Source organism: Daldinia caldariorum, assembly GCF_022478825.1.
Source record: "Daldinia caldariorum strain CBS 122874 unplaced genomic scaffold F4812scaffold_20, whole genome shotgun sequence".
NCBI classification, from domain to species: Eukaryota; Fungi; Ascomycota; class Sordariomycetes; order Xylariales; family Hypoxylaceae; genus Daldinia; species Daldinia caldariorum.
Window position 1 is genome coordinate 215,443 of NW_025953056.1, and position 27,812 is coordinate 243,254.

The following is a 27,812-nucleotide window of genomic DNA, read 5'->3' on the forward strand; positions in this document are numbered from 1 at the left end:
GCCGCCCCGACCCCGACCGGGATCGCCCTTTTCTTAGGTCCCGGGCGGCCTTTTTGGGCGAACCCCCCCCCCCCCCCCCCCCTTGCCTGGGAAGTTTGGAAAAGCTTGTTTGACTTTAACCTTTTTGGCCGCCTACCCTCCCCGTAGGTATGGGTCTCCCTACGTATCACGGCAGGAGAAGATGGATGGGAGGTATGCGGTATGTATGTACCAAGGTAGGGATGAGGTAGGGATGTATGTCTAAGGTAGTCTAGGTCTAGCCAACCAGCAGATTCGGAGAGGAGATCCGGCTGAGAGGTACGTTGGGTTGGGTTAGGTACTTAGGTGTATGTACCTACTCTGGGGGTAAAGGGGGGGATGTCGTATGTCGTACAGGACTATACGGACCTGGACCTAGACCTGGACTTTGGCTGGGACGGCTCGGAGGTTTTCAGCACGACATTTGGAGATATCACTGGTTGAAATAAATTAGATACAATAAGTCACGAGTTATAATAATATTGATTATTTTATTTTGGAAGTCATATCACGAATCTGTTCATGACCAGGTCTTAGATACCTTCGGGCCGGAATATTTTCATGGCTCTCATGGCGAGTTCGGAATGACAGCCTTGGCCGGCATATATTGACATATATCACGTTACTTACGAATGCGGTGTTACACCAGAGGCACTTTGTCACGCCATCCCAGCCTTATACCGTTCTTGGTACCATCGTGAGATCTCTTTAGGTACCTAGCCAACTGAAGCTTTGCTACACGGACACCTATCGGTCTGGTACTTATCCCCAAGTTCGAATGCTATTTGATAGGTAAAAAATAAACCCCAATACTTATCCAGTTATACTCCGGGGAACGGTCTAGAAGAAGTCAACCATTAGAGTCTAAATCTATTTACCTACCCCGTCTCCTGTCCGCTTTCTTCAAGTCTCCTATAATTCTTTTTTACGAACCAACTACGCAAGTTCAGCAGGTAAGAGACACTGACTTGGCATCCTAAATAATAGCCACAAGAAGATGATAGGACGCAACCAAGACTGGGGGCAGGGGGCCAGGGGGCCTAGATTCCAAAAGAACTTCTCCGCGAAGAGCCTCGTGGGGTGATATGAACTGAGCGTATGACGCATCTAAAAATATATAATGGCATGTTTACCTAGGCCGCTCCCGAGCTGACCTGATTTCTGTCCCGGGTAATGACGAAACCCAAGTGCTGTTGCCAATGGTATATGTATACGTATGGTATTGTATAACCACCGCAATTCAACCGTCACACCCACCCCGTACGCCTCTCACCTCCGCGATCCCGGTTCCAAGACCGTGGCGTTAGGTCTAGGCTCCCTCGAACCTGTAGCCGCATACGCAACCGCACTAAATATAGTCTTCGACTAGCAGTGCGTACAACAGGTTAGGTTAGGTACCAGGTAGGTATGTAGTACCTAGCTATGTACTACTGAAACTGCGCGATTCCATATCGACCAAAGAGAAAAAGATATCGAGCCCACACACCAGCGCACCAAGAAGCGCAAATCATACATGAACGATCTTATCGAAACGCGCAGAACATCATCATCACATCCATAGAATAGAAGGACCCCCCCTCCCCGCGCGTCACGAGAACGGATTCTCCATCTGCCGCTCCTTCTCGACGTACACGGCGGTCCCCGACACCGAGACCTGCACGAAGCCCAAGACCTCCTTCTCGACGAACGCCAGCCCCACGACCGCGTTCGCCCCGCGCGCCACGCAGTCCCGCGCCATCCTCTCCGCCGCCTGGTCCCGCGCGTTGTACGTCATGTGCGTCAGGCTCCTGACTTCACCCCCCCCTCCTCCTGCCGCCTTCGCCGCTTTCAGCAGCGCTTTGGTGTCTCTGAGCGCGTACGCCGTGCACCCGTACACGGCGCCCAGGACGCGCGCGACGCGGTACCCGGGGAGCGTCGACAGCGTGGACGTGAGGATCGGCGGCGCCGTGCAGTGGGGCTCGCTGTCCGGCTTTGCAAAACTGCTGCTGCTGCTGAGGAGCGTATCTGCGGCTGCGGCCCCGGGATTATTCGCGCGGCTGTTGCCGTTCGGTGGTATCATCAGCGTTGAGCGACGGTTAGTCAGCATTTTTGGCGGTAAGCTTCTAACGACTAAGGTAGGTATATATATATATATAGATGTGCGTGTATGTGTATGTGTATAATAGCGACTGTCGTATATGGTGATATCCACGGATCCGGTTCTACAGATCCAATTGCTTGCGTGAGCAAAGAAGCAAGGTAGGTAGGGATGGATGGATGATGATCAATGAATCAACAAATATACTGTGCAAAACGCGACCCGAATAAAAGTCGAAAATACCCCTAAGCAGATCGATCTGACCCAGAGATCGCGAGAGAGAGAGAAAGATTTATCCGATCAGGAGGTGACAACCGACGTCATAATTTGGGGGCGAGAGCTGGTGAGGCCTCACTTAGGAAGTGAACAGCAGTGAAAGAAGCAAAGAAGCAAGAAGAACCGCGTTCGCTTGAAATTTCCCCGGCGCCTGAAACGCGGTTTTGGAACGAACGTGGTCTGAGCTAGCTATCGTCTGGACATACATGCCTTGATTTATCTTCTGTGAGTGAGTTTGTCCTGTCCTTGACAGGTCGCAGGGATCCTCCCTCCCCACAGGGTTTTCTGCAACGTGCCAAGGACCCCCTTGTCGTAGACGAGACGTGAGAATACCGGCCCAGCTGTCACATGACAACAATGTATATACTCCCACTCAGTGGATCTCAAGTATCGTAACTAATACAAAAACTATTACATCCATCTTCTTCTGACACCAGCGCAACGGGACTGTGACCGCATTGCAGAGTGCAGAGTGCAGGCTGCATGATGAACCAAGGAAATGGTGACGTCGTTGACGGTCGAGGCGTTTGGGATAGCGACAACGTGTTCATATGAATCGTGAGTCAACTTGTCCTCAAATAAGGTAGGGTGAAAAAGGGGTATGCTTGAATGTCTCAATTATGCCTTTCGAACGGGTTGTTAGAGAAATCGTATAGCATCAGACATGCTCACCGCCAGCCTCAACTCGCTATAGGGGTATAGGATTGTCATGGTATAGCCATGTAGATAACAGGCCAATGGCTGCCAAGTAAAGGTGAAAGATATCCAAGAATTCCAATACCCAACTATGAATTGTTAATCATATATTATACTCTCAGCCTCCACTGAACTGGCCAAGCATGAATTAATAAGTGTCATTATCGTCGACTTCTCCCATCAAATCGATACAAAGGAATCCGAAATATGGAATTCTCGTAGGGCTGAGCTGAAAAGAACTTACATACCACGAGCCATGGTTTAGGAACGCGGCAGTGAACAAACAACACCACATACCAGGTACATACCTGTAGTAAGAAGCTTAGGTTGGCACGGACCACATGCTGAATTCTCTCATCCCTGCTCCCCTCGAAATAAGATCGCATCATCCCGCGGACGGGTTGCGTTTCGAGCGAAAGATTTGTCATTGTTTCTAGCGGAGCTTCTCTGAAAACGTCACCGGCGTTTGGCCCCTCCAATCCTCCACCGAAGGCCCAGGACCCTTAATGTGGAATCTGCCATCGCAATTGCGCTATCTACACTACTAATGACAAGCGCAAGCGGGAAGGAATTGACCCGTATTATTTAACTCACCTCTAAAATAAATACAATTTTGCTTCGAATCTTATCGTCAAGTTAGCTTCATCAAGTCCATGATAAGTATCAAGCTTTATGTTAGGTAGCTACTAACATAACACCAGCTGCAATAAATCGAAATTCTTATATTATCGACGTTAAGCCCGCATTCTCAGTCGCAAGTCGCAAGTCGCAAACAGTCGCAACAATGGCCTTCACGATGCCGACCTTCCTGTCGCGGTTCACCCGACCTTTCATGTCTAGTACGCGCCTTGGCATAACTGCCGACACCAACGGGGGTGCGCCCGCGATCCCCGAGGGCGCCGAAAAGGCCACCCTCGCGGCCGGATGTTTCTGGGGTGTAGAGCACATATATCGCAAGCACTTCGACGGCAAGGGCCTCTATGACGCCCGCGTCGGTTATACCGGAGGAGACCTTAACGATCCAAGCTACCGCGCTGTGTGCTCGGGACAGACGGGCCGTAAGTTTCCCATCCCGTCTCAAGGTTCTCTTCTCGTCGATTTAGTCTTTATCTTTCTCTTCGCATACCTACCTCCTAACCCGCTTCCACCCATTCGCTAACGCGTCATCGCAATCGCAACAGACGCCGAAAGCGTACAGCTGCACTACGACCCTTCGCGCATAACCTACCGGCAGATCCTCGAGTTTTTCTACCGGCTCCACGACCCGACGACAGCTAATCGCCAGGGCCCCGATGTCGGACACCAGTACCGCAGCGCCATCTACTACCACAACCCCGAGCAGGAGCGCATCGCGCGCGAGATCACCCAGAAGGCGAACGAGCAGTGGTATAAGGGCGGCATCGTCACCGAGATCGTGCCCGCCGGACAATGGTGGGACGCTGAGGAGTATCACCAACAGTATCTACACAACAACCCGTCGGGTTACGAGTGCCCGACCCACTTTCTGAGGACGTTCCCGTCGTTGCAGTAATGTGGAAGATTTAACTGCTGAGGCACTTTGTAGTTCCTCGTATTGCAGAGAACCTAGTCGGCTTGATGAGTGCGCTTGATGTAGCTAACTGCGGAATTCATAAGAGACATTCAGCATGCCGCAAAGCTTGGCCCTTTGAGGCATATTAGTACAGTTGAACTCAAAAGAGAACGGGGACGGGGTGATTTGCGTAGGCTTCATAGTTAGAGGCCAATGCGTTCTTAAATAGGTATATAACGTGATGCTAATAAATCACATGTTGATTATCATGCAGACCTGTAGACTCCATGCATTACTTCATTAGTTCCCTGTTGATGTAAAAACCTTTCGTGACCTTCAAACGCCTGACCATGCGTATATAAATCTCGCTGTATCGAGATTAAAATCAGTTAGGAAACATGCTATCCCCGGGTCGTCGTTATAATAACCTAAGTGTGGTTATCCTCTCATTAATAATCTGCTTCATCCAACGGATCCGGATCCTCTATTCGACCCGTTGCCGGATTGCACGAATGCCCCGAAGACCAGCTGTCGTATCTCTCTTTCCCACTCATTACCCTCTCACTCCATCCGTAGTTTTGCATCCTCTCCATATTAAGTTCGCTGATCTGAGGCCGATGGTCACGCCAAGAGGCGAGGTCTTCGAATCTTTCGCATATCTCTCCGCATGTATAGTCCCGTTTGATCTCTCGGAACGGCCGTGCATCTCTGTGGCTGTCCCATTTATTGCAGAAGTCAATTTTACCGAGATCTAGCCAGGTTGTCAGGATAAACCCCCAGCCGAAAGGTTCCGGCAGGCGGGTGAGATCGATACTATAATCGGTCGTGCATCTATTGCAGCCTAGAACGTTTCCTAGAAGCATAGGTACATTCGTAGGATTTTGTTTAGCTCCAGACGATAACCATTTCAGTCTTTCGTAAATAATGTGCCCTTCCTGTTTTGATACGTCGAATGGGTCGCTATTAAAACAAGATGGTGAATGGTGTACCTCAGCTGCAGCGCTATGATCTGTCGTGCAGAGGGGTTCGATCCATTGCTGTACCATCTGTGCGTAGTATGGATACCAGGTATGATGGTTGCATATCGGGTGGACCTTGGGCAATGGTATAGCCCAATGATTATGATGAGGTGGGTTTCGTAGTATCTGACCGAACAACCATAACGTCAACGCTGACTTGTCGATAGAAGAGACGACTTGTTGTCGTCTGAGGAGTAAATCGTCGTCACGATACCTCATCCTCAAGGAACATTGGACCATGAACCCCTTTTGATAAGATGTCTGTGTATTGTTGACCTGCTGTAAGAGATGTCTATATTCAACACCATGAATCCGACGTTTTGTGATAGTACGGAGTAACTTTCTAGTTGCACGCGAAGGCATATGATGGTCCATAGTCCAGTCAGTACATCTGGCCGCTTTCCATGGTGCAAAAACACGGTCTTTGAAGGTCAAGAACGGATCGTGGAGCTTCTTGCACTTATAGCAGTAGACAAGGTCTAACAAATCGTAGTCCAGCAGGCTGAGAAGCGACCCCCGGATCTTAGTCCTAGAACCATCTGCTTTCTTGATAAAGGCGTTTAGCGCTTTGTAAGGAGATTCGTCGGGGTCCAGCAGCTCAAGCACTCGGCACGAATGCAAGAAACGGCCCATTAATTCCTTGTTGACCAGAGCTAGACATATTATGTTGGCGTGGCTGAGGTAGCTAGTTATGTTGTCAAACAGTTCCTGGGGAAGAAGTAATAAGCCTGAAACCTTATGCCGAGATCGACCTTCACCGGGCGACTGGGTTGCACCAGGGTTGAGCGCCAAGGAATTGTTGTTCGAATCGCCGATACCAGTCATTGCGGCGCTCGAGTCAGCAGGGCTGACAGGGTTGCCGATAGATGACTGGTCATCATTGTCAACGACATCATTGGAATCCCCTACATCGTTAATGCGACTCTTCCGACGCTTCATGGATAACATCTTCAAGATATCCTGCATTCGATGAGAATGCTTCAACTTGGAACGAGCATTACTTTTTTAAAAAAAGAAAAGAAAAAGGGTTAGCATAGACACTAGTGAAGATAAATGGCTCAAGGTAGGCGTGGAAAGACGGGGGTAAGGTGGTTTAGACGAGAGCAGCTCACTCGAACAATTGTTTGCTATTAAAAGGGGCCATATTGTAAGGCTGGGTCAGAAGAGGGTTCCAATCGCATAGGTTGGAACCCTCTTTTCTTTATAGGAACGGGCAAATGACGGATACGATATGACCTAGTTATACTAAAGGTTGATAAGAGCTATTGCGATATAGCTGTTACAAAGGTGTTAATGTGTTAATGTGTTAAGGTGCTAGGTATGAAATTGCAAGTATGTAGTTGTAGTTGCAGGTATGTAAACCGTAAGTAGTCGCAAGTTGAGCGTCGCGAGTTGTAAGATGATGTAAACCGTAGTCTAAAGCTTTGTTAAGCGGCGTAAAAGGGTAGGTGCATAGAGGTATGAGGTGCCTAATGCTTCTAGGTACCTTCCTAGGTGCTTATGCAGTTGCCCCCCCTGAGGAAAGTTAAGTGTCATCAATTGAAATCAATGGAGCTTGAAGAGCGCCTTCTCCCCCTTACCGCAGATTCGGAAATAACGATAAATCAGGTACGAATAGATATAATACCTACTAACTATGTATAACTAGTACAATATTGTGCGTGCATACAGCTTATATTAAGTATAAATTCATGGAAGGAGGAAAGGATGAAAAGTCGACATAAGAAAAGGTAGGTACCTATGACATTTTTACACTTAACCCGCCTCTCCATTTCAGGTCTCTCAGCTGAACCTCCTTATCCGGGACGAGGTACATGGGTACCTAGCGGTGAGTGGTTGGTGACTCCCGTGTTGCGCGCGCGTGCTCCTCAGCTTTCGAGTCACCCGAGACAACAATTACAGGTAGGTACCAATCAATCGAACAAGGGACAAGGGGGTACCGTTCGTCCCATGCAGTTCATCAAATAGTTCTTGGCATGTGCTCTACGATTCGTAAACACTTACTACAATCGTATGTAGGTGCGCATATATTATACAACTTCTGTTTACTGATTTTTATTTGACTACGCTTGTTAGTACATTTGTTTAATCCTAGACAATCCTCACGATGCCAGGAGAGGAGAGTTCCCATTCTGCCTCTGATACACAGATTAAGCTGAACATTATCTGCCCTATTCGCGGGCTCCACCCCTAAAAAGACCGACCTTTCATCATCCCATTTTTATGATGAACCCATCTCCCAACTAATGCATCCTTATCTCAATTACCACCTATTTACTTCCTGCGGTTCTGTTGCATCATCAAGATCTGAACCATCCTGATGAAGATGTTCAAGAAGTCCAACTCGAGCGCGATACTCTCGTTAACCGGGTCCTTCTTGATGATGCCTGCCTCAGCCAAGCGAGCGTGGTAGAGGATCTTCTGGACGTCGTATAACGTGAAGCCGCCGAAGACTGCTAGACCACCGTAGAGCCAAATACTCTCTGACCAAGCCAATGTTCGGACGGCCGTAGCGGGGACGATGAGCGGGGCAAGGCCCGAAACGGCGACGATGGCGGCACCAGCGAGGAGAGGACCACCGATGTACAGGTACTTCTCTTGCTTAGCAGTGGCACCCACAAACGAGATGGATCCCATCATCGCGATTGTGTAGAGACCGGCACGAGCGATCAAGGCGCTGGGGGCGAAGGCAAGAAGAGGGGCGATAAAAGCAGCCTGAGTAGCATTGAATGCGACCCAGAGAGCATACTTGGGGACGTAGCTGTTCCATGTTAGTTACCTGGGTAGGTATGCGTTGACATTTTCTGTACAAGATCAAAAGGGACTACTTACTTGTCAGGGTCGATAGCTCGGGTTCCGAGCATAGTACCGATGCTGAGAGCTAGACCTCCGATAGCCACCGCCCAAGGATTCGTCACCATGATCCTGTAAACGAAACCGCTCCGAATCATCTGGTGCGCCGTGATACCGATAATGCCGATACCGAGGCCGGTGTGGAGGAAGGTCTGGTTTAGATAAGATCGCTCGTATGGTGGCATACCTCCATCCTCTCGGGTCTCGCGGTTGAAGATGACGTTAATTGCGATGAGGGTGCCGCCGAAAATTGCTCCACCGGTTAAAAGTCTGCGAAACATCGAACCGGAGTCGGCTGCGGGAGCCGCAGGTTGTTGTATGTATGTTCGGGCTGATTTCGCAAAGGCATTCTTCGGCGTGGTGCGCAGTAGAGTTGATGTGAGCGTCGTTCGCGACGTGAAGAAGTTGTATGGTCTAGCGGAAGACTGATGGAAAGCTCGGGCGGGAGCTACGGTTCGAAGAGAGGATTTCGAGAGCTCCGGCAACCTGGAAATCAGGCGCGAAGGTCCCTGACGGAGAGTGATCGTGAATGACATCGTTGCGTGCTTCGTAAATTAGGTACTTACGAAAGGCGACGAAGAAGAAGAATGATTTTTAAGGTTAAAGGGATATATAGAAGTAGAAGAATATTACGAACGATGACGCCTGGTTGAAGTTTAGTGGATGGAAATGGCTGATGTAATTAGCCCACTTATGAGTGGTGAGTAGAAAATGTCAAAGTGGGGGCGGAGAAGGAGCTGGAAAAAGCCGACGGATTTCTGTGGAAGTTAGACTTTCTTAACCCCGGCACTAGGTGTACCTAGGTACCTACCCAACCTACTCTGAACATTTTTAGGTAGGTAGCATTTTAGGTGATACTTAAACATGCGTGTCACGGTTTCCGTTTGTGACAACATACCTATCTCATATATCTTAGGTACCTAACCTAGGGCTAAGGTATAGAAATAGGTACTTCATGTATGTATTACTTTATGTACCTATTAGGTATGAAATGGTAGTTACAATGCTACGGAATTCTTCGATACTACTACTTTTTATATTATATGTTAGGTACCTACCTACCTCCTACCTACCTACCTAGGTAGCACATGGAGGTATCTGGGCACGAAACCACCTTGATAACACAGGTAGACACGTATGTGGGCTGAAAATAATAAGAATGCCCAAGATGGTTGGTATAAGCAGGTCAGGTAGGTATAATGATAAAAACTGACCAGTCTTATAAACTCGATATATTGCACGCAAGCAGGCTACAATGTTTCAGGGCGATGCCCCTCCTTCACAATATGCCCTCATCATTGGTGAAGATCATGTTGGTTACGCAAAGGAGATATATAGAAAAGGCTGTTCTCTCTTTCTCTCTCTCTCTCTCCATATCAATATGGGTTAATGTGATTACTCCCTTGGCTAAGCGTTATTCTATATTCATCCTCGAAGCTCTCGAAGCTCTCAAAGCACACCACAGAGAAATGTCTGACTCGCAGCCCTCCGTTTTACAATGGCTCCGCCTCGCAAATCGTGATGTTTCTGACATATGGATTGGTTGTTTTGTTACAATCATAGCAAGCACTTTCTTAGCGCTTCATCTTAGTGTGAGGGCTTACAACCCCCCGACAACCCCTGAGTCATTACCGAAGAGGTGGTGGCTATCACGATTCAATCATGAATTCCGACGACAAATACTCTGGACCCTCATAATGGTCATCGCACCCGAGGTTATGGTCGGCTTATCATTTGGCGATTGGCGTGCCGCATCCGTAGGCTTTCATATGTTTAAAACCTTCGGAAAGGGGCAAGTTCCTAACTGGTCCAAGGTTCATGCCAGCTTTGCCAATATGGGCGGTCTGAAATTCAAGATGAAGACGGAATCGCCCGATGGGCCTCAATCCGTGATTGAAGACGATGCCTTATTGGAAATGTATAAGAACAGTGGTCTCCACAATACGACCTTCGAGATCATAAGGTGTTTTGTCGGAATACATTTGAAAGCATCGATCTCGCCTCTGAAGAAGGTATCGAAGCGGTTCGCTCCGTTTTTGAATCGTATATGGGATCGTATTGCAATCCTAAGAAACAAAATATCGACAGCTCGTGGTAGTAGATCTACGCCAATTATAAGTTCTCGCACGGCGGGGGGTGGAGGAACGATAGACCAAGTCCGTGGAGAATTACATCTCTACTTGAATGCTGCGCAGATTGTTGTTGCCCAGTATTTAAAGATTCTCGATGAGGGGCCGGTACTAGACGAGGTAGCGATCGAGGACAAGAGCAAAACCAATCCCTTGGCGAAGGGAATTGCGATTATATCGCTTTTCTGGTTCATCCTTGGAATCTTCATCCAAATCTTTCAGAATGAGGAGCTCACCCAGTTAGAGCTCTCAACTTTCACTTATGCGATATGCGCAGTTATTACGTATTTCCTATACTGGAACAAGCCCCAGTCCGTCGAAGTCCCGATCGAACATTCAGTCGCGACCTCAGATGCCGTTCGTTCAGTAACGCACCGCGATATTCGTATTCTTAAATCCTTTGGTAGCAGTTCCTTCCTATTACGAAACTTCACACCGCGGTTCGGTACCGACAACGAGGTAGCAGAACCATCAGATCCGACTCCCACGGATGTGTCTCTTACCGCTTTCGCCATCGTCGGGTTTGGTGGCCCGGGGGTTTATCTCTTCGATGCTGATCTGGCTGGTATCGCCATGGGTATGGTATTCGGGGCTATCTACTGTCTTGGGTGGAACAATATCTTTCCCTCTCAGTGGGAGCAACTTGCTTGGCGCATATCGTCTTTAACGGTAACAGCGTCTCTTATACCATACTCTATTGCTAATGCTATATGTACAGTGATTTTCAGGTCTGGTCATAGTAAGAGGCGGATGACGCATCCGGTGCATATTCTGACGCTGGTTTTACTGGGAATTATCTACGTTGCTTGTCGGTTCTTTATGCTATTTGAGATGATTCGAGCGCTGATTAAATAATTTGAAGACGAAAAGGCTAATTTCTTAGTATATGTATGAAAAATAATCTAATACGGCCGTGTTTGTCTACTCTACCTAGCACTGGCCTGGAGCTGTACAGGCAAAAATAGTTGTAATTACATTTTAAGGCTTCGTCTCCAAGATTGATATGAGACTCTCGCTCAGCTTACCCCTTAGTATTGATATCCGGAAGAACATAGCGGAGTTGACTAGCCCGGAGGTTACCTGGTCCTGTTCTAGGGGAGGTTAGGTAGTGCTTCTTCGTCTTGAGAGAATCGCAGTGACGAGTATGTACTCAAAGTCCATGTCTTATAATTCTTCGATATTTCAATTGTAACATCACGAGGTCTGTACTACATTTGATTATATAATTCTACTTGAAGGCTTATGTAGAAAAGCATAGCATTCAGCCCCCTCTTATCACCAACAATGTTCCAATTCCAAACTTCGTCCAAACTTTTTTTGGGGGCGGCTTAATTCGACGTACGGGTTTAAAATATATAATAACTCTTACCACATAGAGTTCTCTAAGATGGACGCCCTATACTTCGATACTTTTGGCGAACGCCCGATTGATAACTCTGACCCGACCGACATCCACAGCGGTTACTCGTCCTGCTCCGAAGCGGAAGACACCCCGTGTCCCAAATGTCTGAGAACACGCGGGAAACTTTGCCGAAAATGCAAGCTCAGACTACGCGCTCGGGGCGATTCCAAAGACAATGCCAAGTCGTCGTTAGAATTCGTCTCAAGCCGAAATTCAAATAAATCGAATGACTCTACACCGGGACGGCATCTAGAAAGTTTAGGCTTATCGAAATTAAAAATGCCGCGCCGTGTGAAATCAGATGATTTATCTACCGTAGAACATGACTCGCCCGCGGAAGTTAACATAGAAGAAACTTCAAACTACATGCTGTGGGGTGCGAATAGTCGTAGCAGCTATAGGAGATACGAGAACGAAGGCTGGGATCACGGTCAATGCCACAAATGGAGCCAAACGGACTATAGGTCATGGACGTATGGAAAATACCAAGAATGGGACCAAAACGGATCTACTGAATGGAGTTACAACAAGTACGAGGAATGGCATCGACGGGACTACACCGAGAACTTGCTCGGCCGCCGCAAACGCAGCCACTTCGTTCGGGGCAGAGCGTTGCAACCCTTCCGGATCCGATCGATGAACCCACGCATCGACCGTGACGAGCCGCGCTACATGGCTGAGATATGGCAGTACACTTCCCGGAAGCGGGCGCCGAATCCGCGTCTGATGCTTTACGGCATGCAGAGCTGCGGGATATTGACGCTGCCGTACGGCTCTAGAGTCTATGCTCGACAGCGGACGCTGAATCTGAAATATACTACCGATTACCTTTGGTTTATGCTTTTGAAGTGGTCTGTTAGGATATGTAGGAGCCTTGTGGCTGTTGTCGTTGGACTCTTCCGGTATGGGAGATTACCTGCACCAGTGCCGGAAGAACTAGATTAGAACCTGGGGATTGTGCATACGGGGTTTTGATATCGCATACTTGATTGCGTTGATAGAATATGTCTTTGCTTTTACTTTCAGAAAGAACCGAGATGGTAAGGACTCAAGAGGGCATATATAAGGCAGCTTGACTCCTCCCACGTATCCAACATTCTATTTACTCTACGGTCCAATTAGTCCTCGTGTTGAGAAAAGCTGACTCTGCGCAATGCGCATGGAAATAAGGCTGAAGGAAGCGGAAAGGATTGCGACCAGAGGATTAATCTCTATCTAACATCAATACGCCATGCATGAACCGCGCAGTTCCCCTGAATCCTCAGCGCAGGTGCCGAGATTGACTTGTGGACAATGAGTAGCACTAGATTCCATCGGCCATGTGCGAGTATTTGCCTCTACGACGCATAGTTACCATATCCTGCGTAAGATGTTAGCATCCGTGACATGAATGAACCTGAAATAGGCATGTTGTGTAGCCCTGTAGATTCTCAGCGTGGCGAAGACGAGATAAGAGGAGAATTCTCGGAGGGGCAATCTTGCAGTCCTGTTCGCGCGGTTGGAGTAGAAGGAGGACAAATTGCAGCTGTAAGCTTATATCCGGGGTTCAATCATTATGCTACCATACTTATCAGGACTCATTTTTCGAGAAACCACTTGTTGTTGGAGATGAAACGTCCGTGAAGGCTTTTTACTACCTGGTGTAAGTATTGGGGTCCGTACCTGAACCAGTCAAAATCTGACGTATTAATCTCTTAAATGCTGTGCTGTATAGCAGGTAATTATTCTAAATGTAGCTCTCGAAAATACTGCTGACGTTATCTCGTACTTGATATACATAGCTTTTCTGCTAGCTAGATATCTCGCAAGTCTCGTTGCCTGCCTCTTTGGCGTCCTCCGGCAGTGGTCTAGAAACCGGCCTATGGGGCAGAGAGGGTTACATTATAGACGTAGACCTTCCCATTATAGAGCAATATTTTGGGTTGCGTACGCGCATCGTTGGTGACTTCGCTACATACCTAGCATTGCAGCCAATGTTCCCCAGTTCTGAATTCGTATAAAATTCTAGTTTATTAGGTAGTTATCTTCACATCTAGAAACCATGTCTTCGGCATTTGATATGCGTCCACTAAGCATGACGGGAAAGGTGTAGTGGGGGACAGGTCGCAGAATAGCGCTAGAATTCTTCTCGAAGGGTTCCGTCGGAGTCAGTAGTGTAAGGCAAATGCTTTCTTGGCCAGTGGCCCGTGACCCATGTAGTTGTATCTTCAACTGGCTTCGAGAATGGTAACACTACCTACTACTCTGTGCGTACATACGACATACGACGCAAGGGGCGAAAGGAGCGAATAGGTTAGGTTAGAGGTAGGTATTGTACAACCTGTGGAATCGCCGACCCAGGATTCGATCCACCGCATCTCACAGTTGCAGTAATCAAGATCTCTTGTTTTACATTGGAAGTCATCTGCGAAATCCGTGCTACATGTAGTTCGACTAGATAAGCGTATCTTCAATATCGAGTTTGAGCTATATAGGAGGTAATCATTACTTTTACCTTATAGGTAACCAATTGGTCCGAAATAATGTATTGATATGTCAAATGAGAATGTTTAGTCGTCTCTTGTCAGATGATGCACGTAGTATCCAGTACGCAACCTTTTGCGCATTAACCATGGCTAACAACGTTGATCCTACAATGCGTGGAGAGTGTAGGTACTATAGTACAGACTTTTCGTTCCAAATCATTTTGCCTCATCTGGGTTGGTTTTTTTTTCTTCTTATGGTTTTCCCCCTTCAATAACGGTTTGTATATGTGTATATATAAATAGACTTATACGCAGGCTGCACTAGGGGATTGGTCATCTAGCACGCTTACTCCGAGAGGCTGCTGGATGTCCCCAGTGTCGGGTAGCTGTTTCAGTCTGTATTATGTGCTTGGCCAACGAGAATGAGACGGGCGTACCTGATGTATGGTATAGCGCCCCTCGGCCACTAATTTGACTGTCAAAATAGAAGCCTAAATCTTCGAGGAGATGGGCAAATGGCATCTTAAGTCTTACGCCCCTAACATTAATAGCTGGACGCTATTAATACGCTGTCTTAGATGAATCTGGAGTAAGCTAGATTAGGTAGTTCACTTTGTCAAGGATACCTGATCTAATGATAGTTAATTGTAAGTTATATGTTCGTAGGGCTAACTGGAACAGGGAAGAAGTCCAATGGCTCTTCTAACTCTGTCGGAATCATCATAATCATTTTCTCTCATGGTACAATATCCCGGTCCTTTCTTTGCATGTTCTCTTACCCGAAATCTCGTGGCTTTCCATTTGTATGTCGTGGAATGGTACCTCAAAAGCTCAGACTGGTATAAACCCTGGTCGTGGACCCTACCAGTTGCTATGTTTAGTAACCTGAATCCCTCATTGACGGCCCCGGAGGGGTTCTTCATGTAGCTCGTGCATTTTCAGGGGTAGATCGGTGCCAGTATGCGCTCCGTGCTGAGAGCTTCTTTATCCATGGAATCCTTCCATTCGATCTCCAAAAATCTACAACGCATCATTGTCATAAAAAAAAAATAAAAAAATAAAAGACAAGATTACCTAGGACAGGACAGGACAAGAGGAAAACCTAACTAAGGCAGGCAAAAAGTCGATGAACAAGTCCCACACTCCCCATAACATATCGGGTTTAGATCTGCATCAGCTCGACGTGTTTCACCTCCCGTTATTTTTCTGGCCCTATAGCACGGCACACCCCTACAGCTTCGACACACAACTTTTTTTTTCTATACCATCTTCTCTCCGCCTTTTCCTTGCTTAAACGTATCTTCTATTAGGTACCTTACCTACCTATCTTAGTTACCCTAAGCACGAGGCACCTAGTCACACCAAGCCCAGTTGTGACCTGTCCAGGCTGCGGTTTTCTGCAGCTGCACGCGCGTTAAGTCGCATACGACAAAGAAGGACGACATCTCACATTACATGCACATCATAATTTAGATTTCACACCAGAAAATCCCATCATGTTTACGAGCTAGCGTTTCTACATTATTGTTTGTTTTTGGTATTTTCATTATTGTTTGTAGTCCTAATCAATGTTGCCTCCCCCCTGAAAGGACAGAACCTGAACATTTTCTACCATTCTTTTTTCATTTATTTTTTATTCTTACATGCGGATACATACATATGCAAGCTGTCTTTGGAAATCTGTTGTATTCACAGGTATTAGAAAGTTGAGAAGCGCTCAGGGAAGGCTTGCGCCTCATCTACTCTCTTCATTATTGGATGAACAAAAACCAACATTTGTGTGCCGTTCCGCTTCTTCCCACCCTCTCCTCCATTTTGTCTTGGAAATATTAAACTTCAACTGTCTTTCTACCTACCAACAAAATAGTTAAGCTAGGTACGTATGCAATTGATTGCATGTTTCAATACCAACTCCCGTCATATATACAGATCTTATTTCAGAGAGAGAATAATAACCTAACATAGCTTTGTGATTAGAATCAACCCCGAACGATCCCCGCTAATACAAAATACAACTTCGCGAACCGCACTTATTTTCCTATGCACGCGACTACTCCCCGCCAAGTATCCTAGCTCCCTAGCTTGATAACTCCCGAAAGATCTCTTAACAGCGCCAACCCCGAGTCAGCCCTACTACTACTACCACTACTAATGACGCTGCGAGCTTCTCTAGCGCCAGAAGCTTGATTTCATAAAACTCAGTTTCGACATATTCTTTAACTCCCGTGCTTCCGCTCTAGTTTCTACCCAGATCGTCGCTCTCTCCACATGTTGGGTTAAGGAGACGTGAAGAGAATACCAATAAAAAAAATTGAATAAAATAACGTACCCCGTATTTTGGCGCTGTTACTGCATGGGGAACCCGCGATTTCTCGGCAGGGTATAGCAGGAACCGTTCCTTGCCTAAAGTGCCATATCAAAGCTTCCCCTCAATTTAGAGAGAGACCAAGGCAATCTGAGGTCATTATCCACTATCTGGGATTATCTGGGATTATCTGGGACCATCTAAAGACTGTTAGAGGGGACAAAAGAGGGAATAATAATTCCTCGGCATCCGAAGCTGGCGGCGTTATAAGGGAAACTTTCTGCATATTAAGCCTTTTATAATAACGAGGCCCTCGTGAAGTAGCCATGAGGCGGAATAGGGTTTCAGGCTCTCCGCCTTCGCCCTATAGGGCCTTGGCTCATCATCCGGCTAATGGCCAACCTGCCGACTCTGTCTCCTTGATTAGGTCGTTCAATAGTGAGACCAACCCGACTCGGCCAATACGTCCCTCCCCACTTACGGCCTCGACCATCCCTGACATGCCCCTTGACCTGCTTGATCGCATGAGATCATTTCCGCTCTTCATGTCTGCCCCCGAGGACTTCCTGGTAGCTATCGGCAAGCATCTAAGGCCCCAGATCCATTCCGCGCATGACCACATCTTGACGGAAGGCGACGACGCAAAAGCGATGTACTGGCTGGTTAGGGGAGTCGTTGGGGTAACCTCGCGAGATGGCGAGGCGGTATACGCTGAGCTCAAGCCGGGTTCTTTCTTTGGCGAGATTGGCGTGCTTATGGACATGCCTCGAACGGCGACCATCGTTGCGCGCACGAAATGTCTTCTTCTCGTGCTCAAGAAAGAAGATCTCCACCAAGAGCTTCCCAAGTTCCCTGATATGGAGAAGGCTATCAGACAAGAAGCGCATGAACGTCTGACGATTCTTAACAAGAAGCGCCAGGAAAGGGGGCATAGCCTCAAAGTTGCAAATGGATCGGCGGCTCGAGAAGTTGCCCCAGGCGAAGTATCGACCGGGGATATCGGTATGATCAAGAAAAGGGCAGCAGTAAATCACAAGAAGAGAAAATCACCCAGTCCGGGAGAGATGGAAGACCCAGCATCAGGGAGTGCGCTCGGAAGTGGTCTCGTAAATGTACGGCAGACGCTTAAGGAGCTGCCCTTATTTTCGACGTTGCCTCCCGATATTCTCCATTTCTTAGGCATGAGCGCGCAGCCAAAAACCTATCCACCGTTCACTGATATAATCCGGCAAGGCACTTCCGGCAATGAGATCTTCTTTATTGTGCGCGGCGAGGCGGAAGTAATTCACGATGCGCCCGAGGGACAGAAGCAAAAACGGATAACACGCTCGTCCGTAATAAGGCCACGTCTTAGGCAAGGGCAATATTTCGGTGAGGTTGCCAGCCTGGGTCTTTCGGTCCGAAGAACTGCGACTGTCAGGTCTATCACGGCCGTCGAGTGTCTCATGATTAGCGGTGAAGCTTTGGGTGAATTATGGAAGAAATGTCCGCCAGAAATAAAGAAGCAGGTTGAAGACACAGCAAGAACGCGAATTAGGCCGAAAGAAGACGTCGAGATGGCAGATGCAGAATCGATGCCTAAGAAGGCTTTGGCCCCTCTACGGCCCCCGCAGGTTACGTTCACAACACCATCTATACCGGCTTCCCCGGTCAAGGACGAATTAGACCAGATGGAACCAAAGGATCCCGATCCCTTTCTAAGTGTCGATATGGAAAATCTAAGAAACAGACGGAGGGGATCTCTCGCACCACCTATACCACCCGCAGGCGAACCTGCCGGCACCGCAACGACCAATGGTGTACGTCTACATAAGCTCAACACCAAGTTTAATACTTCTACAAATGTCCAATCGCCTTTATCATACTACTCCCCCGATATAGAAGTACCAGCCAAGAAACCTAGGCTATTTCCCAATCGATCGCAGCCCATCCAGGAACCTCTACTTCCCGACGATATACTGGTGACAATATTCCAGTTTCTTGACCTCGCCGAGCTCATTCGGTTAAGACAACTCTCGTCCCACGTGCGCAGACTCCTAGCAACCTCTCCAAAACTCTGTACTCACGTGGACCTCACATCCTACAACCGGCACATAACCGACGACGTCCTCGTCAACGTAATCGCGCCGTTTCTCGGGCCGCGGCCGATCTCGATAGACCTTAGCAACTGCTTCCACATCACCGACGAAGGGTTCTCCGTGCTGTGGAAGATCTGCGGCAAGAATATCAAGGTCTGGAAGATGAAGTCCGTCTGGGACGTTTCGGCGAACCAGATCCTGGAGATGAGCGACAACGCGAAGGACCTGGAAGAGGTTGACTGGAGTAATTGTAGAAAAGTCGGCGATAATCTACTGGCCCGAGTGGTAGGCTGGGTGGTCCCAGAGCATCCCCCGCAAAACGCAAAGCAAGTCGTGAATTCGAACAACAACAACGGCGCCGCCGCCGCAGCAGCAGCACGTCACCGCCCGCAACAGCGGCCTCAAGCTATCGTCCTCCCGCCCCCCGGCACCGTGATCGGCTGTCCGAAGCTCAAGCGCCTCGACCTGTCGTACTGCAAGCACATAACGGACCGGTCGATGGCGCACATGGCGGCGCACGCCTCCCACCGGCTGGAATCGCTAACCCTCACGCGCTGCACGTCGATCACGGACGGCGGGTTCCAGAGCTGGGCGCCGTTCCGGTTCACGAACCTGTCGCGCCTGTGCCTCGCCGATTGCACGTACCTGTCGGATAACGCCATCGTGGCGCTGGTGCACGCGGCCAAGGCGCTCACGCACCTGGACCTGTCGTTCTGCTGCGCGCTGTCGGACACCGCGACCGAAGTCGTGGCCCTGGGGCTGCCCGGCCTGCGCGAGCTGAAGATGGCGTTCTGCGGCAGCGCCGTGAGCGATAACAGCCTCGCGTGCGTCGCGCTGCACCTGAACGACCTCGAGAGGCTGAGCGTGCGCGGGTGCGTGCGCGTCACGGGGTCCGGCATCGAGAGCGTGCTGGACGGGTGCGCGAACCTCGAGTGGGCGGATATCAGCCAGTGCCGGAACCTGGAGGGGTGGGTGAGGGGAGGAGGGGTCGCGCGGTGGGGGTACGACGAGAGGGCGGTGAAGAAGGAGGAGGAGAAGGAGGGGAAGACACGGACGAGCAGTGGCGGGGTGCAAAGTATGGACTATGAGAAATCGGGCGTTGCGTTTGTTGTTGAGAAGGGGGCTGGAGCGCTACGCTGAACAAGGACGAGGAATGTTTGTTCGAATGTTAAAGCTGCGATACTCGTGGCGAGAAGCTCAAAAGAAAAGGGGGGAAGCAGTGTAAGAAAGGCCCGGCTTGCATTATTTATGGCTTGGGTGAATCTGACGATATGATATGATACGATATGGCACGACGACGACATTTGCGATGGTTTGCGTTGCGTTGCGTACCTGCTCTGCTTGTCTGGATGTTGATCTGTTTTGAGATCTTCGACGTCCTATGATATACCCCTTGCACATTATCATTATCATCGCCACCATCATCATGTACGGAGTTAAAGTGTTTGATCTATTCGTCGTGGGATTTTTGTGCGCTCGAGCCTCCGCTGCATATGTACATCCTACATAACGTCACTGCGCTGTTTTGGGTACGATATTTGTGTGTTTATCTAGTATTAGGCACTTAAACTTACAAAATGCATTACCAGATTTGGTCTACTGCTGTGATTTGGACGAAGCTATTCAAATCTAAGCCGTTGAAATTATATGAAATATTGGATTTTATAAAGGTAGATAGCAAGCAGCTGTGTCAGAATAAGACATGAGAAGGCATTATTTATAATAACTCGTTTATTCTTTTATAGTTAAGCGCTAATACTAATCACAGCTTCAGTCATTATACACATGATACAAGGTATTTAGCATAATTATTACGACCTTTTCGAGCTCTTTTCCTCCTCCTTTTTTTTTTTTTTTTTTTTTTTTTTTTGCCTTTCTTCTTCAATCTTATTCATCGTAGTAGAATTTTACCCCTTTAATCTCGCAGCCAGCGGATCTTTTCAGCCAGCTATCTCAAACACGCGCTATCTATTTGCTGGTTAGATATCCTACCCCAAGCATAAACGAACATACCGGACTTAGGTATACCGTGCCTCTCCAACGCAGGAACATGCGTCTAGACTGCGGGGAAGTCTATCGGCTCGCTCTATTAACCCAGGCACGTGGTTCGGCAAGTTGTACGAATACCCTCGCCAAGTCGGATAGCTACCTGCCTTTCAGGCTAACGAGGCCAGGTAACTAAAATGATTAGACGAAAGGATGCAACATGATCCGCGGTAAAAGGCAACACTGTCACAGCGTTTTCTTCACCTCATCTTCATCCCACGTTTATATAGCGTAGCTAGGTACCTCTATATTATACACATACGTACATCCTTTACTAAACGCAAAACTCACTCCGGCTAGGTAGAAATCATGTCACGGCCGTTCCAAAAGGTAACCAACCACCCAGAGTTTTATAGAACATTATTTTATTCCTCACCCTTTTATCTTCGCAAATCCCAACTAATACAAAATATCACTGTAATTAGGTAATAGTCGTAGGAGCCGGTCCCTCGGGGCTACTCCTCGCTCTACTCCTCTCTAAGCACGGGATCCCCGTGGAAATCCTCGAGGCCTCGCACGAGCTGGACAAGCAGCCGCGGGCGGCGATCTACGGGCCCCCCGCGATCCCGGACCTGAGGCGGGCCGGGGTGATCGAGCAGATCCGGGCGCGGGGGATAAGCCCGACGTCGATGTGCTGGCGGCGCTTCGAGGACCACAGCTGGATCACAGGGATGGACGCGGCGGGCCTCGCCGACTACAACGGCGAGGACCTGCGCATCGCATGTCTCGTGCTCGACCAGCTCGACCAGCTCATGCTCGACGAGTTCGTGGGGAAGTATAACGGCAAGATCAGCTGGAACCACAGGGTTACGGGTACGGGGCAGGACGACGAGAGGGCATGGGTGGACGTCGAGACTCCCGAGGGCAAGAAGCAGATTTACGGCGACTATATAGTTGGGTGTGATGGCGCGGGAAGCCAGGTGAGGAAGTCGTTGTTTGGAGACGAGTACCCGGGTTTTACGTGGGAAAGACAGATCGTGGCTACGAATGTGAGGCCGTATACCAGCTCGCAATGTGATAACATCTAATCTGAGAATCACAGGTATATTACGACTTTACGAAATTTGGATTTAGGGACTCCAACTTCATCCTCCACCCTGATCACTTTTATGTGGGTGCCCCTTTATTTTTCTTCCAATTTTTTTTTAAAAAAAAGTAACGGCTAGTAAAAGACTAACCACCCAACCTCCATTTCGCAGATGGCAGCCCGACTCACCGAAGACGGCCTCTACCGCGTAACGTACGGGGAATCCCCCGGCCTAACCTGGGAGCAGATGCGGGAGCGGCAGCCGTGGAAATACGAGATCATGCTCCCCGGACACCCGAAGCCGGGGGAGTACAAGCTGGTCAACATGTCGCCGTACAAGATGCACCAGCGGTGCGCGCCGTCGTTCCGCGTCGGCCGCATCCTGCTGGCCGCCGACGCCGCGCACCTGTGCAACCCATGGGGCGGCATGGGCATCACGGGCGGGTTCGTCGACGTCGGCGGCCTGTACGACTGTCTCGCGGGCATCTGGGACGGGAAGGCCGACGAGTCGATCCTCGATCTGTACAGCGAGAAGCGCATCGAGAAGTGGAAGACCGTTATCGACCCCATTTCCCAGAGCAACTTCCGCCGCGTGTCCGATAGCGATCCGGATACCCTGCTAGAGCGGGACCCGGCCATGCAGGCGTGTAAGAACGCAGAGAACGACCTTGAGAAGCAGAAGAACTTGTACCTGGCTTTCTTCGATATGCGCTATGACTTTACGCAACATTATAAGAAGGCTTAGTACCTAGGTAGGACGTAATGATGTCGAGTTCGAGATACATGTCATTTTGTCATTTTATACCAAGTATATTTGCTCACTCATCAATATTGCACATTACGAGTCTTCATTTTTCTCGTAATTTGGCAGTCTTTCCCCTCCCTTATCGTCATAATACATTATTGACGCCCATCACCACCTAGACTTAGACACTATGGCTAAACATACCTTAAACATGAACCTGAATAAGACAACTTCAATGACAGGAGTGAACCTGAGGACTTTTCCATAAACCAAGACGATGTAACATAGGGTATCGTTTTTAGTACCGCAGTAATATACATAATTGAATAATGAGGCTAACAACCCTCTGCTCATGGACTTGCTAACGTATCCGGAAGAGGCATCTTTATAAGCTTGCTTTCCCTCTAGATTCAAATGGCAACGTCCCCACGAGGAGTCCGGCCGCGACGAACAATGCACCACTTGTGTATACCGGAGCTGATGTCTGCAAGTTGGCGAACATAGCAATGATAGGGGCCATAATACCGAAGATACGGTTTGAGGTAGCCGTGAGTGCATTCCCTGTACCTCGGTCTTTTGTTGGGAACAGCTCGGGCGTAAATGCGTATAAGACGGCATACATGATATTGCTCGTAAAGTTGTAGGCGCAGTTCCAACCCAACAGGCTTGATGAGTTAGTCGCGGTGGTCGAGCAGTAGAGAAACACGCCGGTCAGGATCGTGCTTAGACTTAAGGCTCCTTTTCGCCCGAAGTGTGGCAGTTCGACGAGAGCGCCGCCGGCAAGGGCACCAGGTACACCAAGTACCGCAATGATAAGCGAATTGCGGTATGTGATGTAAGTTGATCCGTCACCAAAGTCTACGCCGCGAGTGCTCTGGATATACGGGAGGAAAGCGTTATACAATGGATATCTAGGAATCTTGAGTAAATATTGGAGAAGAACAGCGACCGGCTCTTTAGACTTACCCAAGACCAATAAAAGCCCACACGACCATCAGCGCCCCGGTACTATACGCCAACTTGCCTGTCGCAAACAGGGACCGTATGTGAGTGAGATCAATACTTTCCAGTTTACGCTTTACAGCATCATTCGCGGTAGTCCTATTCTCGTATCCGTTTGGCTCGCAGGCTTTTAGATCCTCGACGCTTAGCGACGAAGACTTCTTATTTCGCCGTGCTACCTCGTGAACTATGCGCACTGCTTCTTCATCCAAGCCCTTTCCCATAAGATATTTGGGTGACTCATAGATAGTGAAGCAGAAGAAACGGAGGAAAAACATGATAAGTGTCAGCCCGCCCATCGTAATCATGAAATAGCGCCATCCCATATTCTTAGCCCTGGTACAGTCGGTGTCCGTCTGTTGGCAGGTGAAATTCCCGAGCAGCGGCCACGCAATTAAGTTGGCTACAACTTGAGCCACGGCCCAATCGATGGATAGAATGGTAAGTAAGTACTGGTGAGATCCAGGAAGAAATTCGAGAAAGATCGCAGAGTCGACAGGTAAGTTGCCACCAACGCCAAACGACCAAAACGCCGCGAAGACCCCAATGGCAGCGAAATTAGGGGCAGAGGCGGCTATCATGCCCCACACTGCGGTTATACCAAGAGTGAGATTGAAAGCCCATCTTCGGCCAAAGATATCGCAGCCAAACCCCCAAAACACTGCCCCGAAGAGCAGGCCGATGTTTTGAGCAAGACTTAGTAGCGGGGGGCGCGACGGGTGAAACTCATTGGCAATGGAAGTGAATATAAGCGACGTGACGATGGGCCAGAGGTTGTCAGAGGCCCAGCCAAAACCCACAACAACAAACAGTTGCCATTGGTACCATCCCATACCAATATCCTGAATCTGTGACGAGAAGTATCAGCGGGGGTAATTTCAAGATGGAACATTATAAGAGGACTCTTACAGCTCTATTCAAGACTCTCGCCTTCGCCTCGTATACGGGATCAATAGTACCCTTTGGAATAGTACTAACGTCCTCGAGACCAACAGCGACGTCTTCACCCAGGTGCTGTCCGCTATTCGTATTTCCCTTTTCGACCGGACTCTCCGCCATGATTGGTTCGGTTGGAAGAACCACCTAAAATAATTATACTGCGGAAATAATAATAGTGGGAAAAGATCGTAAGATTAACAATGCGGCCCCATAGCAGAAGTATAATAAATGCTTCGGCGGTCCGTAGTTAAAGAAAGTTAAAAAGCTTTCAAGTCGCTTAAACGTCTGGAGCTCCGGGGAACGCCCCAAAAACGCTTCAGCTGCGATCAAGCAAAACAAGCTGTAGATGACGTGCTTGGAGAATCCCTCTTTATAAGTGGTCGGAAGCTTCCTTTGTTGCTGGGATCAAGATGCTGCTATGCCTCTACGGGGAAGTGGCTAATGCTGACAGCAGATCGATGTAGTTTTGATCGTTCCGCACCGATCGGATGACAGGATCTAAATTAGATGGACGCGGAGAGGATATTAAAAGAAAAAATAATATTACTTTCGACCAATCTACAAGATGGAAACACTTAGGGTAATATACTAGGAAATAAGTGTTGAAGAGACCCCAGAAAAAGAATGTACCTAAAAAGAACCAAATATCTATGTATAATTGGTAGTACTAAGGCGCTTTCTAGGACGTCTTATCCCGGAGTGTAACTAGGTAGCCCTGCATCCCCAAACGTCGTGCTACCACAAAGACCTCCTTCATTAGGTACACGTTTCTCTTCTTCTGTAATAAATTCGGCGCCGGTGAAATACACCTGATATCTCCATAGTCTAGTTTATCTACCTACCTTAGGTACTCAGACGTTCTTCTTCCTCACCCGTAGCGTCCACTCCTCCGTATCCAATCTCCCAGACGGCAACACCGCACTCCGATCTCTATCCAGCTCCTCATCCCCAAACCGCACCTCCGCACCCGACTCCAGAGTCCCCAGCCCCTTCGCCAATATCACTACCAAGATGACGATGACGTGAGGCGCGAACCTGTCCGCGGCCGGGCATTTGTGCGGCTCGATGCTGAACGGCAGGTACGCGCGCTTCATGTCGGCCGTGAATTCCCCCGGCGCGAACCGCCCCGGCCGGAACCGCTCCGGGTCGCGCCAGATCGCGGGGTCCCGGTGGCATTGCAGGATGTCGGCCGTCTGCTGTTCGCCATCGAAGTCCCGGTAGATTCGCCTTGTGGGGGGGTATAGACGAAGACCTTCCTGCGGGAGTGTTAGTACGTGCCCACCTTCCTAGTATCTTAATCCTTATAAAGTACGTGTAAGGGTGCTAGTGGCTGGGTAAAGAATAGTTAGTTTTAACTTACCTTGGAAAAGTTCATCGCCATTGTCGCTACGTTGTCAGAGCTTCCTCTTTCAAAACATTCCGGCACGCCTTGGACAACCTGTCGGAACTGGTCTGCCGTGTCTTGGTCTACGTCTCGGAATCCGGCGGTGATATACGTCAGTAAAACGACGCGCCACATCGTCTCGTAGGCCGGGATGATGATGTTCAGGGGGTTATCCGTAGTGCTTCTGTTCGGGAGTATTCGCCGCAATGCCCCTTTAAGCTGTGTCCGACTTGCCTGTAGTATCTCCGGCGAGGTATCGGTTTTCGAATACACCCAAAGATCATTAATTGCAATAGTTGCGACTCCCACGTCCTCGAGATTGACATCTTCAGGGTTCACATCGAAAAACGAATAGAGCGTCGTAAGGAAAACCAGCTGTCTGACAAAAGCCGCTAGGGGAAGCGAACCTCTCGTGTTAGAAAGTTGGTCCAAGGTAAGACCAAATGCTGTCGAGGCCGCTTCGAAGAACCTGGGCCAATTCTCCGTCTTCGAGTTTGGGAGTATACGTTTGACCCCTGAAAGGAATCTTCGGTAGGCAGTTGCGCTCGTAGTAGTAAACGAATTGTCGATGCCATATACCTCGACTAGCCGCTCATTTGGTATTGCTCGGGCTATAAGCCGGTTCTCTAGGCTCTTATCTGGGAGAAACCCAAAGTTGGCGACACGTCTTTGGTCTTGAATGAATTTTGAGGTTTCGGGCGGTATGGGTTTCTGTTTTTTGGTGAAAGAAGGAACTATTAGATCATATACTAGTCGCGATAGCCATGCGAGAAACCAAGCCGCAAACGCTAGCTTGACTATAGCCATAGTCGAGTAAGAGAGACCCATTGTTGCAGTAACGTTGACTTGTCTAAGAAATCACAAAATGTCATTGTGACCCATCGCCTCACTTTATATACACAGATGTCTTTTCTAGGGTATACTCGATCTGTTGCCTGAGTTTCGAATCCAAGCCTTAGCAACAACCTACAGTGTTGCTCTCCACGTTGACGTTAAACAAAAACAAACGACACCCCTGGAATCTCCCAGCAGCATCCCGACAGCGTACCTAGTTTTATCGATCTTCGAATCAGAAACATAACACCATTGAATACAGGTATATTCCCGGAAACTGTGCGGCCCAGCACATGCTCTTATAGGTTACGTACCTGCCTGTAGCTACCACTTATCTGTCAAATAGCTGTGGGATACCGCCCCTCGATCGACCTGCAAACAGTACTTGACCACCTAATTCTGGTGAACTTTGCCTTGCAGTGGTAGATACTTCGATCAACTTGTGATACATAATAATGATTCGAATCAAATCCATATACTGTACCCATTATGCATGTAAGTGAACAAGAAAGACGACATGATCGGGAACGGAAAGCGGAATGGGATAGTGGGAGGGCGGGTAGAATCTGGAGAAGGCAACAGGAGAAGGAAGACTCTATTGATCGAAGATTTAGAAGATAGGAAAAGAAAAGTTTAGTTTAGTTATCCTACCCGCCTCGAGCACATTGTTCGCCTGGGATTTCCGAGATTAAAGAGCAAGTGGAAATAACCGATAACTATGAAATACTACAACTCCAACTGATGCGTCAAATAACCCCAGAAAACACCGCTTAAACAATACATACCGTGGGTAATAGAACCTCTTTCCTTTGTAATATGTGTACCTAACCGATGAATCATCTCATGTTACCAGCTGCTGCGTTTTTGGATCTTATCCGCTTAAAGTGCCCCGCGCTGGAAATCTTCCTCTGTTACCTGGCAGCAGCAGCAGCAGCATGACGCGTGTTGAGGAGGAAACGCGTCTGCCAGGGCTTTGTTCTAGAGAG

General features: G+C 48.6%; 10 protein-coding genes across 10 annotated transcripts; 5 read left to right on the forward strand and 5 right to left on the reverse strand.

Moving 5' to 3' along the window:
* Window positions 1-1,168: 1,168 nt before the first annotated feature.
* Window positions 1,169-2,666, reverse strand: F4812DRAFT_208289 (uncharacterized protein). Its single transcript, XM_047930311.1, has one exon. It carries the CDS (start codon window positions 2,102-2,104, stop codon window positions 1,607-1,609), a length of 498 nt encoding a protein of 165 aa, XP_047786662.1. The 5' UTR covers window positions 2,105-2,666; the 3' UTR covers window positions 1,169-1,606.
* A 1,007-nt stretch (window positions 2,667-3,673) lies between these two features.
* Window positions 3,674-4,823, forward strand: F4812DRAFT_208296 (PMSR-domain-containing protein). The gene is made up of 2 exons (XM_047930312.1): window positions 3,674-4,125; window positions 4,249-4,823. Exons 1-2 carry the CDS (start codon window positions 3,852-3,854, stop codon window positions 4,596-4,598), a joined length of 624 nt encoding a protein of 207 aa, XP_047786663.1. The 5' UTR covers window positions 3,674-3,851; the 3' UTR covers window positions 4,599-4,823.
* Window positions 4,824-4,842: 19 nt separating this feature from the next.
* F4812DRAFT_443080 (uncharacterized protein) lies at window positions 4,843-7,321 on the reverse strand. The gene has a single exon (XM_047935373.1). It carries the CDS (start codon window positions 6,581-6,583, stop codon window positions 5,048-5,050), a length of 1,536 nt encoding a protein of 511 aa, XP_047786664.1. The 5' UTR covers window positions 6,584-7,321; the 3' UTR covers window positions 4,843-5,047.
* Window positions 7,322-7,574: 253 nt separating this feature from the next.
* Window positions 7,575-9,262, reverse strand: F4812DRAFT_443082 (inhibitor of apoptosis-promoting Bax1-domain-containing protein). Its single transcript, XM_047935374.1, has 2 exons — window positions 8,450-9,262; window positions 7,575-8,378 (listed from the first exon to the last, which is right to left on the reverse strand). The coding sequence occupies exons 1-2, from the start codon at window positions 9,004-9,006 to the stop codon at window positions 7,892-7,894; spliced, it is 1,044 nt and encodes a 347-aa protein (XP_047786665.1). The 5' UTR covers window positions 9,007-9,262; the 3' UTR covers window positions 7,575-7,891.
* Window positions 9,263-9,763: 501 nt separating this feature from the next.
* Window positions 9,764-11,598, forward strand: F4812DRAFT_443084 (uncharacterized protein). Its single transcript, XM_047935375.1, has one exon. It carries the CDS (start codon window positions 9,781-9,783, stop codon window positions 11,452-11,454), a length of 1,674 nt encoding a protein of 557 aa, XP_047786666.1. The 5' UTR covers window positions 9,764-9,780; the 3' UTR covers window positions 11,455-11,598.
* A 272-nt stretch (window positions 11,599-11,870) lies between these two features.
* F4812DRAFT_208352 (uncharacterized protein) lies at window positions 11,871-13,167 on the forward strand. The gene has a single exon (XM_047930313.1). It carries the CDS (start codon window positions 11,987-11,989, stop codon window positions 12,944-12,946), a length of 960 nt encoding a protein of 319 aa, XP_047786667.1. The 5' UTR covers window positions 11,871-11,986; the 3' UTR covers window positions 12,947-13,167.
* Window positions 13,168-16,526: 3,359 nt separating this feature from the next.
* Window positions 16,527-20,040, forward strand: F4812DRAFT_208429 (RNI-like protein). The gene has a single exon (XM_047930316.1). The coding sequence runs from the start codon at window positions 17,098-17,100 to the stop codon at window positions 19,987-19,989; it is 2,892 nt and encodes a 963-aa protein (XP_047786668.1). The 5' UTR covers window positions 16,527-17,097; the 3' UTR covers window positions 19,990-20,040.
* Window positions 20,041-21,018: 978 nt separating this feature from the next.
* F4812DRAFT_208378 (FAD/NAD(P)-binding domain-containing protein) lies at window positions 21,019-22,860 on the forward strand. Its single transcript, XM_047930314.1, has 4 exons — window positions 21,019-21,225; window positions 21,321-21,884; window positions 21,938-22,006; window positions 22,095-22,860. The coding sequence occupies exons 1-4, from the start codon at window positions 21,205-21,207 to the stop codon at window positions 22,665-22,667; spliced, it is 1,227 nt and encodes a 408-aa protein (XP_047786669.1). The 5' UTR covers window positions 21,019-21,204; the 3' UTR covers window positions 22,668-22,860.
* Window positions 22,860-25,093, reverse strand: F4812DRAFT_208393 (MFS general substrate transporter). The gene is made up of 3 exons (XM_047930315.1): window positions 24,579-25,093; window positions 23,634-24,517; window positions 22,860-23,578 (listed from the first exon to the last, which is right to left on the reverse strand). The coding sequence occupies exons 1-3, from the start codon at window positions 24,726-24,728 to the stop codon at window positions 23,053-23,055; spliced, it is 1,560 nt and encodes a 519-aa protein (XP_047786670.1). The 5' UTR covers window positions 24,729-25,093; the 3' UTR covers window positions 22,860-23,052.
* On the reverse strand, window positions 25,094-26,820 carry F4812DRAFT_467992 (uncharacterized protein; the record flags this gene model as incomplete). Its single annotated transcript, XM_047938725.1, has 2 exons — window positions 25,094-25,864; window positions 25,969-26,820. The coding sequence occupies 2 exons, from the start codon at window positions 26,818-26,820 to the stop codon at window positions 25,460-25,462; spliced, it is 1,257 nt and encodes a 418-aa protein (XP_047786671.1). The 3' UTR covers window positions 25,094-25,459.
* Window positions 26,821-27,812: the final 992 nt, after the last annotated feature.